This window comes from Anabrus simplex, chromosome 12 (genome assembly GCF_040414725.1).
Source record: "Anabrus simplex isolate iqAnaSimp1 chromosome 12, ASM4041472v1, whole genome shotgun sequence".
Classification (NCBI taxonomy): domain Eukaryota; kingdom Metazoa; phylum Arthropoda; class Insecta; order Orthoptera; family Tettigoniidae; genus Anabrus; species Anabrus simplex.
Window position 1 is genome coordinate 43,143,156 of NC_090276.1, and position 11,844 is coordinate 43,154,999.

The following is an 11,844-nucleotide window of genomic DNA, read 5'->3' on the forward strand; positions in this document are numbered from 1 at the left end:
GCAAGGCAAGTTACTAGCCCATCGCTGCCGAATTTGGTGCACACTCCACAGACAAGATGATGCTTGCCAAGCCCCGAAGGTTAACCGGCATGAATACTATTGAGAACACCTAGGACCTAGGCTGCTGTCAAGAGGGAAATCCACGCTCTGAACCTTCTCTGACTAACCTTCGGGCATTACGAGGGCTGTTCCTGTGTCCTGTAGAGTCCTCGAGATGCTGAAGCACCACCACTGTCATCATGGGGGAAGATAGTGCTACAGGCTGTCATTCAGGTATCTCTAATTCAGTTGTTCATCAATGTGTACATATTATTATTACCGTATTTCACCACATAATCTTCGCCACCGTGTAATCGTCCCATCCTTTATTTTCAATACAAGAATAGGATTTTAAAATTCCATCGCATATTCGTCGCAGTACAAATTTTCTTCATTAGTCTGTTCAAATTGTAAACGGAACTGCAATGTAAGTTTCATATGAATGTGCAATTTAAATATATATATGGCTTATCGGCGATTTGGCAAGGCAGTTACATTTGGATGTCATACAACGTATAAATAAATAAACAAACACAGTACCGGTATACCTATAACCCATGGATTACCGGTAGTTTGACGTGGTCATGAGACAGTGTACAATTTGTACACCAATGACATGTGTTCTCATTTGAAATACGCAGGGCTGTAAGTTATAGCTTACCAGCAGTGCCGCCGGGAAATACGGGCACCGCACACACTTGTTTTCTAATATGCCCTTCAAAGCCTTGCAACCAGGGGTGCATTGGTTTCGGAACGGCAACAAAATGAGTAATTGAGAATTAAACATTCTGGTACTGGGAAATTTACGAGTAGGTACACCTCTGCTTGCTACCCTTGTACTTCACCTCTAGTGGACCTCTCCATATTGTGTGGGTAAGTAGGTTTTCCCGTTTCATGTTTATCAGGTACTCTCGTTTAAGTATCAACTGCTCTGGAATGTACAAATGCATGTGTGTGTTATTAAGTGTAGATGCATGCATAAGAATTTAAGTTTTATTTTGTTTTCGGGACGTTTGTAGAAATATTTTGTTTTTTAATACAATTATAGGAACAGTTAGGGACTGTAATTTATATACCAAGACATTAACGCGTGAAGCATATATTTGTAATTATAGATAATTACAGAAAACTTAGCTGCCTCTGTGGAAAGGAAAATTTTCAGTGAGTGGAAACTTAGTGTGTCACTGGCTGAAATTAAAAGAGGCTTAAAAATATATATATATATATTCTAGATGCGGATTTAGATGTCCGGAAACAGGGAAGTGTACGAAAAATGATGAAGTGTTCATGTACGTCAATTAAATATGTAACACTGGCTGCAGTGTATCATATGAAATGTTACAAATGAAGGCAGGGAAGGTAGCGCGCCAACACAACGTTCCCATAACTCAGTTTAAGACGAGTTATGGGTGGATTATGAGGTTCATGTGACGACAATCTGTCGGTGCAAAGGATAACACCGTGCCAAAGATTGCTGGCTGATTATACGGACAAGATCAGAAATTTTCACCGACTATCTTACGTTTCCCAGAAAAATTTATACTTACTTTCTCAAATCGGTAATGCTGATCAGGTTTTAGTTATTTTTCAATACGTATGCCTCGCAACAGCACTATTGCACTATAAGGATCCTGGAGTGTATTTATGAAAACTAGAGGTAGTGAGAAATTAACGATGCAGACAATGCTTGCTATTACAGCTGACGGAAGAAAGCTGCAACCTTACATAATTTTCAAGAGGAAAACGATCCCTAAGCAAACAGTTTCCCCGTATAAGTCGTGTACGAGTGCAACCAAAGGGTTGAATGGTCGTAGAACTCATGCTGGACTGTATTAAAACTGTGTGGGATACAAGACCCAGTGCACTACTGAAATAGCTGGCTCTGCTTATTTTAGATAGATTCCGAGGTTACCTCGTGATCGAAGTGAAGCAACTTCTCAATGAAAATAAGACAACGGCTAGTCAATCCCGGTGGCCTAACATAATGCCCACTGGAAATAATAGGCGTCCATCCTCTGACCTATTATGCTCATGGGCAATGAAGAGCCGGGACCTTATACCACCTGAACTAGTCTCCAAGAGCTTCAAAAAGACATGGAATTCAAACGCACAAGATAGATCCGAAGATAACGCTGTGTGGCAGAGTGACGAAGAATCTGATACTGGTATGAGCAACAGCAAGGATGATGCATCAGATACCAAAACCAGCGATAGAGACATGGAAGATGTCGAGTAAATTGTTTACTGGGAAGTGTGAATTTCACAATAATTTTTTGATAATGTAATAAATTAACTCTAATGCTCTGATTGATGATAATATTGGTATAAAAAGTGTGACAATTATGCAGTGAAATATGCTATTCGTTATGCCTGACTGAGGAGTGTGGTTCAACTTATTTAGCAGATGACGTAGCCATTTTCTTCTCCCAAAATCTCTTAATCATCTCTCTGTGGCTTTTCTTGCGATCTCCTAACCAGATTTTGTTGTTTGCAAAGTGGTGACTGTCGACTAATTTTCTGGACTTAGATCTAATATAATGTCGTCTGTTACCTACTTTGAATTCTTCCAGTAGATGTATGTATATATATAAACATTATATTTTACCGTATTTCCTGAGGCTGAGGCTGAGGCTGAGCCTGAGCCGCGGCCAAGGAATGCCTCTTCGGAAATCCGGAGGACAGCTTTCTTATCATGATTCAATGCCTGAAAAGAAAAAGAAAAAAAAATATATATATAGAGAGAGAGAGAGAGAGAGAGAGCATGTAATATTTTGATATCGTTATACATACTCACAAAGAAACTTGGGTAGGAGATACAGGAGGAGAGAAGAAAAGGAAGGTAATTGTGCACCATGAACAACTGAAAAATGAAAGAATTGACGCATGAGAAATATCAAAATCCTGTACAGGGAAAGATGATCATCTGGTGAGGCAGTACAGCTACAACAAAAAGTGATTTAACTCGCTTATTTTTATATGATGCATTCCTAGCTAAGTGTGATTATCAGTACAATTGTTTCTTCTTGGGGACGTAATTAGCTCAGTGACATAGCTGTTGGCTTCCCACCCAGAAGGCTGAGGTTCGAATCCCGACCAATCCTGTGTTGAGATTTTCATCTCGGCAATCACGTGGCATCAGGAAGGGCATCCGGCCTTAAATCCCCAGGCAGAACCAAAATGAACCTGAGTGGTAACCCCAGAAATAATTGGGAAAAGCTGAGGAAAGAATGTTGATTCTTCTTCCCTTGGCATCATAAGCCAATCAGCATTCGGATGGTTGAAGATATTAGCAAGGTACGATAGATTCATCTTCCAGCTGAAGTCATGGAAAATATCTTTAATGTCGAAGTTAAAATCCTGCAAAAAGGGCTTAAATTCATCCTTTAGTTAAACTAATCTGCTCAATACCTTTCCTCAGGAAAGCCATCTTTTACAACACAGAGCTGTAACAACTGCTTGGCGAAATACCGTGGGGTTTTTTGGGGGGGTTTTTTTACAGATTAAACCAAATAACTAAGAACTGAAAGGGTGTTATTGAACAAAATTCACAACCCGAATTGCATTATCATAGTTACAACGCAAAAATAGAACCAAGGATATCCTTCAGATTTTCTGACAGTACCTTTTTCCTTTGCATATTGGCCTAGTGATATAGATGTTGATTCTCATACGGAACCTGAAATATTTGTCCCGAATGAGTAAATTTATAATACCAATATAGTTAGTCCATTATTGGACATTATAAATTTTCCAGCTAACTCATTCCTGGTTGCCAGCGTTTCACCCCAGTGTGCTAAATTGGGCTCGTCAGTTGGTAAATAGCACACCTACTAAGACGCATGGTTAGTGCAGATCTATATAATCTGATGGCCAGGCAGGCATCATCAATATTTGAAAATGAGACAAAGTCCCTCATGGAGCATTGGCACTGCCAGTGGCTCCAAGTAGCCTACGCAGTGGCCTCCATGGTATGCATTAGCCATGCGTCTTTGTAAGTGTGCCATTTACCAATTAATGAGCCCAATTTAGCATGGGAAATGCTGGCAGCCAGGAATGAGTTAGCTGGAAAATGTATGTCCAATAACGGATCAACTATACTGGTATTATATCGACCTTGGCCTGTCATTGATAACGGCCACATAGTTATCCCAACAAACTTGATTGCACCATGCGAGTTAGCTGTGCGGTTAGGGTTGCATAGCTAAAGATGGTTTTCCATGGTTTACCATTTTCACACCAGGCAAATGCTGGTGCTGTACCTTATCAAGGCCAAGGCTGCTTCCTTCCTAGTTCTAGCTCTTTCCCATCCTTGCATCGCCAAAAACCTTCAATATGTTAGTGCAACGTTAAACCATCAGAAAAAAAAAAAAAAAAAAAAAAAACCTTCATAATCTTAAACAATTCTGCTGATGTATGTGGTGACATATTTATTAAAAAATGCTGTAGTAATTTATTTTTATAATCATAATGGATAAAAGCAGGACTGGTATAAATTTTCATTATTCACATTGTCAGTACTTTTATCTAAGTACCAGTACAGGTAGATAGCAAAAACTGTGCATTTTTAAAATTCTGTTAATGTATTCCTAATACTTTTAGTCATTTCATCTATCCTTTTTATTGTATTATTTGATAACTAATTCAAAAGTCTTGCTAGTTTTCTCACCCGGATTTATTCACATATCAAAATATTTTCAAACCACCATTACGTTATCTACATCTGGGATAGCAACAATTTCAGTCTAGAAAGAACCTGTTTGAAATACCACTAGCAGTTGTAAACATTTTCAGTCTCCGTCGAACTTAAGTTTCTGATATTGACAAAACCTAAAAACTTTCAGTCTCAGAACGATGCCTCACAGAAACAAACAATCCATTCTACAACTTAGTACTGTAGCTAAACATGCTGAAATGGCTACATGAAAGGTATGACTGACATAGGTGCAGCCCTGCAGCCATGATGCCGATGTAGTAACATGAGGTTACATTAGTGCAGGTTTGAACATTTTGATTGTAAAACTTTTTTTTTTTTTTTTTAAACGGTAGTATATTCACTTTATTTCTTATAAGTAGGGCCCGGATGTTTATGCAGTAATAGGTTAGAATGCAAACTTACTGAAGCGAGTAACAAGTAGAGTCTAACTGCACGACGGTAATGTTGTGAGGTTTGCATAAACATTAGCGAGCTCTAATGGGCCGAACCCCTAATCTTTATGCAAACCTCACAGCATTACCGTCGTGCAGGTAGACTCTACTTGTTACTCGCTTCAGTAAGTTTGCATTCTAACCTATTACTGCATAAACATCCGGGCTCTACTTATAAGTGTTTGCAGACCCCTGAAACGTTACCACGGATCCCATTTTGAAAACTTCTGTGCTATAAGATCTGTAATATATTTTTCAGAGTGAATGCAGAAAGGTAGGCCTATAAGAGTCTATAACGTAGATGTATGAACATAGGCTAAACATTTGGAACCTAACTTAATCGTTCACAACATAATTACAGTGGCTGTTGACCCAAATTATTGGAAGAAAGAGCTTGTTAATCTAGAAGTTTTCTTGATCTGGTTCACAGGCAGATTAAGAGCACGTATAAAATCTAGAAAGTGGTGGTGGTTGTGTTAAGAGGAAGTACAACTGGGCGAACATCCTCTATTAACAATAATTATTATTATAGCCCCTCCATTGTGAGAACATACTGGGATAATGCCAAGTTCATGTGATTATTCATTTGAACTTTTCAGAATGCAGTTAAGTCCTTGCATGAGAATTCCCAAAAAACTGAAGATGCTCCAAGAAAACACCTGAATATCCTGTTGTCTGCGCGTGGTAGTGGTGTATTTATAACGTCATCGTCAATATGTGGTAATACCAATATAAATGCTCCCTTATTGGACATAAATTTTCCAGCTAACTCATTCCTGGTTGCCAGCGTTACGCCCCTGTGTGCTAGGCTGGGCTCATCCGTTGGTACCTAGCACACCTACCAAGACGCTGGCTAGTGCATACCGTGGAATCCACTGCGTAGGCTAATTGTAGCTACCGGCAGTGCCAATGCGCAATGAGAGACTGTCTCATTACCAAAAATTGATGCCTGCTTGTCCATCAGATGATTTAGATATAGACACCAGCGTCTAGGTAGGTGTGGTAGGTACCAACTGATGAGCCCAGCCTAGCACACGAGGGCGAAACGCTGGCAACCAGGAATGAGTTAGCTGGAAAATTTATAATGTCCAATAAGGGACCATTTATACTGGTGTTATAAATTTACTCATTCGGAACAAATATTTCAGATTCCCTATGGGAATCAACATCTATATCAACATGCGGCAAGTCGTACTGGTCAGGTGTCGGAAACTTATACAGTCAGTCTAAAAAGTATTTGTCTAAAATCGGGGGTGAAACGTCACTCATGATTCACGCAAGCGCTGGTGTCACCCTTCCACAACTCACTCAAACATGCTGTGAACGGCACTCGAGACGTGCAGGTTGTACAATGGGTCGGAAAGGTAAAGGGAAGAGCGTAACGGAGAGGAAACCCATCCCGTGCTTGCATAATCAGTGCACATCGTCCTATGCGATTGCAAAGCTGATGGGCAAACCTCGATCAACGGTTAAGTCGGTGGTGGATAGCTTCTGCTAAACAAAAACATTTCTAAACAAGCCGCGGAATGGTGTCCTCAGGCACTGACTGATCAAGATGAAAGATTGACGTATTATGTGACAAATCAAGAAAAATCCAAGACTTAGTGCACCAAAGTTGGCTGGTGAGCTGGAGAGGAGAGGCACAAAGGTATATTTTAACACAGTAACAAAAACCTGCAAACGAAATGGATATAATGGCCGGGTAGCTTGTAAGAAATGTTGGGTGAATACAACAAATTGCAAGAAACTGCTTCTTTTCGCCAACAAACATATTTAAGGACGAGGACTTCTGGAATAAAGTCAGGTTTTCAGTCGAAAGCAAATACAACATATATGGGTCAGATGGCATGCGAATGGTTTGGTGGAAGAAAAATATGGAGATGCAGTCGCATAACCTTGTGCCCACAGTGAAACGCAGTGAAGGTTCCCTTGTGGTCTGGGGGTGCACGAGTTCAGCAGGTGTACGACAATTACATGTCACAGAAGGAACAATGGAACACAAGATGTACATCAATATTTTAAAGGAAAAATTTAACACTAGTGCCAAAAAACTGGGTCTGCAAGGCATGTACATCTTCCAACAGGTCAACGACCCGAAGCACAGGTCTAAATACTAAGCTGTGGCTATTATATAACACTGCAAAACAACTCAATACATCCCCTCAGAGCCCCGATGTGAATCCAATAGAAAACCTGTGGAAAGCGCTGGAAGGTAACATCGGGAAATGGCGAATTTCTAATAAGAACTACTTGAAACAAGCTCTGCAAGAAGAATGGGACTAAAATATAATAAAGTTACTTATATATATTATATAATATTATATAATAATAATAATAATAATAATAATAATAATAATAATAATAGACATTAACACTGACATTTTAAACATCTTGTCAGTACACTCAAACAATTAAAAATGAATACATAAACACTAAGTGCTAATGGTCTCATTTCATACATCTACTCTGCAACAAGGATAACCCCAAAATCTAGAACATGTAGCCTATAGATTACATACATGTTAAATCCCATAGAAATAACTATTTTGAGTCATATGCTCTACATAATCACAGATCACAGTCCTACTGTCCGACTCGTTGGCTGAATGGTCAGCGTACTCGCCTTCGGTTCAGAGGGTCCCGGGTTCGATTCCCGGCCGGGTCGGGGATTTTAACCTTCATTGGTTAATTCCAATAGCCCGGGGGCTGGGTGTTTGTGCTGTCCCCAACATCCCTGCAACTCACACACCACACATAACACTATCCTCCACCACAATTACACGCAGTTACCTCACATGGCAGATGCCGCCCACCCTCATCGGAGGGTCTGCCTTACAAGGGCTGCACTCGGCTAGAAATAGCCACACGAAATTATTATTATTATTACAGTCCTACTTTTCTCATACAAAAACAATCCCAGAAATATACCACCAATGGAAGGAAAACTACTGAAAAATGCCAGAATAAATTAAGAAGCTTTAAATAAAGCCTTAGAGAAGGAAAATTGGGAATCTGTCTTGAATGAACATCCAAAGCGACTGGTAGTTTTATCGGGCTATTAACTCAATATATCTCTGAACACTCTACTAACACAAGACATAACAACATGGATTACAACTGGCATCCTAACTTCCATTAGAATAAGGGACAAATTACACCAGACAATTGTTAAACAAAAGATGAGGCCCTCAAATAATGATGAGATCACAAACACTATTATATATATGTTCGATCTTCAGCCCTAAGGCTGGTTGGATCCTCAATAGCTCTGCCATCAGCTGTCCTAGATGGCCTAGGCATCACTGAAGAGGCGTAGGCCTACTAGGGAAATGAGGAGTGAGGTAGATTCCCGTTGCTTTCCTCACCGAGCCAGAAGTTGCTATTACATATCAGTCTGCCAAGCCCACTGAAATGCATGCACCAACCGACCCTATGAGCAACATTTTCACACCATTCATAGCAGGGACTGGCTGCAGAAGGAATGGCATTACTAGCATTGCTCATACCTCAGTCATTTTCATATAGTCAAAGCCAAGGATAAGACAGACACACATCAATGAAAGGAACAAAATTGCTCTAGCCCATACCAGAAGACATAGTGCATTGTAAACACTAGGTCCTGCCAGCAAAGGCATACAAACACTATTAAGAAACATAAAACAAACTAGATAAACAGGCTCATTAAAGTAGCAAAAGAGAAGTACTATTCTAATAAAATGATGTCAAGCTCAAACAATTCTAAAGTCCTACAGAAAAGCATAAACGATATAACATGTAGGAAGGAGAACGGAAATTCAGATACAGGTAGCATAAATGTTACAGACTCACAAGAAACAACCCAACCAACTAACATTGCAGACAAATTTGTAGATTATTCCAGTGGTATAGGTTTAGAACTTGCTGACAAAATATCAGCAAAGAGCCTAATGACACATATACATATGACATTTGTGCAATACCTCAACCACAATCTTATCTTTTTTCTTCCCATAACAGAAACAGAAATAATGAATCACATAACTGCACTAGAAGGTAATTCAGCCAATTGCTATGACAACATCTCTAGTAAAATGCTTAAAACAATTAGTTCACACTTTCTTCAGCCTCTGCAATACATTTTTAATCTATCACTACTGAAAGGACAATTTTCAGACCCATTCAAAATCGCTATCATAGTCCCAGTCCATAAATCGGGCGATAAGAGAGATTTACAATAGAAATTGAGGAAAAGTTCAACCTATTCAATAGTTTTCCTCAATTTCTATTGTGAATCTCTGTTCAATACGGAAAAAAGTTTTTAACTTATAAAGAGAGGATTTAAACAATTATTGCCCAATTTCTCTCACAGCCCATCTTTAAAAATTACTAGAGAAATGCATTAAAACCAGATTATTTAATTACCTGAATAAGTACATCATTGTCACCCAGTCAGTTTGGTTTTAGACCAAAAATTAGCGCTCAAGATGCAATATTCTCCTTAACTGATTATTTGTATAAAATCATTGATAGCTCCACAAGGACTATTTCTATATGTTTGGATTTAACAAAGGCATTTGATACTGTAGACCACAATACACTCCTTAGAAAACTTGAAAAAGTAGGCATTCGTGGAATTCCTCAAAATCTAGTTAAAAAAGCTTTCTTTCTAACAGATTACAAAAGGTAAGAATCAAGGATATCCTAAGTAAAAGTGCTCAAGTAAAAATCGGAGTACTCCAAGGAACAGTGTTAGGATTAATTATTTTTTTCGCTATATAACTTATCAATAATCTGTGAGAGCTAAACTGTAATGCAAAAATTAACTCATATATGCTAATGACACTGTAGTCACAGTCACGGGTGAAACTTGGGAGGACACCATCAACAGAGCTAAAGAAACCCTATATGGCTTAACAACCACCTACTTACTTTGAATGAAAATAAAACTAAATTCCTCTGCATCTTGTATAATAAAACAATGCAACCCTCAGACAACGTAACACTAATACTCCACACACCAACTTGCAAAAATACTGAAAGCTGCAACTGTTACTATACTTTACAGAAATCAATACCAGTAAATGTTTCATACCTAGGGATTATAGTTATCTGAAGTGAAAATTTCATGCATCAAATCTGATCATCAAACTTCAGAAGCTTATTTACATATTTTACAGGATTAGAAATGTTAAGCCTTGAAATCGGTATACTTTGCCTTAGTTCAATTGCAAATGCAATATGGAATTAACAGTTTGGGTGGAATACTTGATTCACACTTGGCTCAGGTAAATACATGCCAGAAGTACAAGTTGAAAGTCATGTACAAAAAGCCACTGATGTTTCCAAGATATGAACTGTTCCAGCAAAGTATGGTACTTAATATACGGCAGCTATTTGTGCAGTCGGTAACATTATACATGCATAAAAATGTAATGCTCTTCCACAAAGAACGCAAAGAACAAGTCAAAAATTTGTACTACGCTGCAAGACAGAACTGGAATAAGTATTCCAAGCCGGATTATTTTACTTGGACAAAGAAGTTGTCTAGGGCCACGGATATACAATGCATTATCTGCGGACGTGATTAGTGGCAACCAGAATACCCTGAAGAAAAGGCTATTCAAATGGCTCATTAACAATTATCACAAAGTAAATCAACTTATGAATTTCCATTATAATACTTAAATCTACTCAAGTAAGAAATCAACTTTCTCCTTAAACCATATCTCTCATTTCCAGCTTCTTGCTTTACACCAAATGCACAAAACTGTTCATAAAATGAGTACAATATCACCAAAATGCTGATGGAGAGAGTAAATGCTATACGGTACAAGAGATGACATGATGTACATAATCTAGCTATTGTATTCTTGAAGCCCACACACAACTTTACCTTATGTGGGATTCACACTGTATCTTCTACTACCTCTGTATGTGACATTGATCGTGATCGTGAATAAAAACGTTTACATTTTTTTAAAATAAAAAGCGGACCGTTCGTTTACTTTTATTTTGTCCTCCCATGCCCTATAGACATACTTATTTCGCAAAATGCAAATAGACTAATAGATTTTGAACACACTGTAAGTTACCTGTCAATCAATACGCAGATGTACTGTAATGTCTACACTTACAAAAAAAACTTTCTCAAGACCGCTCAAGACTGAAACGAAATGAACTCAGCCTTCCCGCCAAAATCTAAGAACTCCAAAATAACCGAAGAGCATGACACAAACTTCCAATGGCAATATCCAAAGAATATCGCCCAGGTTTCAGTATGGTACACCTATCTTGAGAGATAAGTGTTAGTGTTGTGCCGATACCGGTGTCTCTTCGAGACTCCTCTGTCGGCTTTTAATGTTGATTATGCAGTTGTGTGTATTGTTAGTAAATTTGATTTATTTGTTGTGTGTTAATTCTCAGTATATTGATAATATTAATAGTATATTGATAGTAAAGTATTGTTGTTGAATGTATGTGTGTGTGTGTGTGTGTGTGTGTGTGTGTGTGTGTGTGTGTGTGTGTGTGTGTGTGTGTGTGTGTGTGTGTTGCGGACACCCATCCAGTGAGTGACCACTCCCGATGTTGCTTAACTGTTTGTGCGAGTAGTGTTTATGTGTGTTAGGTGCCTAAGGAAAAATCCACATTCAGTGATCATTGCTAGCACAGCTGTTTTAGTGA

The 11,844-nt window shown here is 38.7% G+C and overlaps 1 protein-coding gene across 1 annotated transcript in view; it reads right to left on the reverse strand.

Annotated features, from left to right (window-relative positions):
• Ndc80 overlaps positions 1 to 11,346 on the reverse strand; it is a 119,459-nt gene extending 108,113 nt beyond the window's left edge. The window contains exons 1-2 of the mRNA XM_067156224.2: positions 11,256 to 11,346; positions 2,645 to 2,743 (exon numbers count right to left, since the gene is read on the reverse strand). Coding sequence (XP_067012325.2) covers positions 2,645 to 2,733 — 89 coding nt within the window. The 5' untranslated portion in view covers positions 2,734 to 2,743; positions 11,256 to 11,346. The remainder of the gene's footprint in view (positions 1 to 2,644; positions 2,744 to 11,255) is intronic.
• Between the last annotated feature and the right edge of the window lie 498 nt (positions 11,347 to 11,844).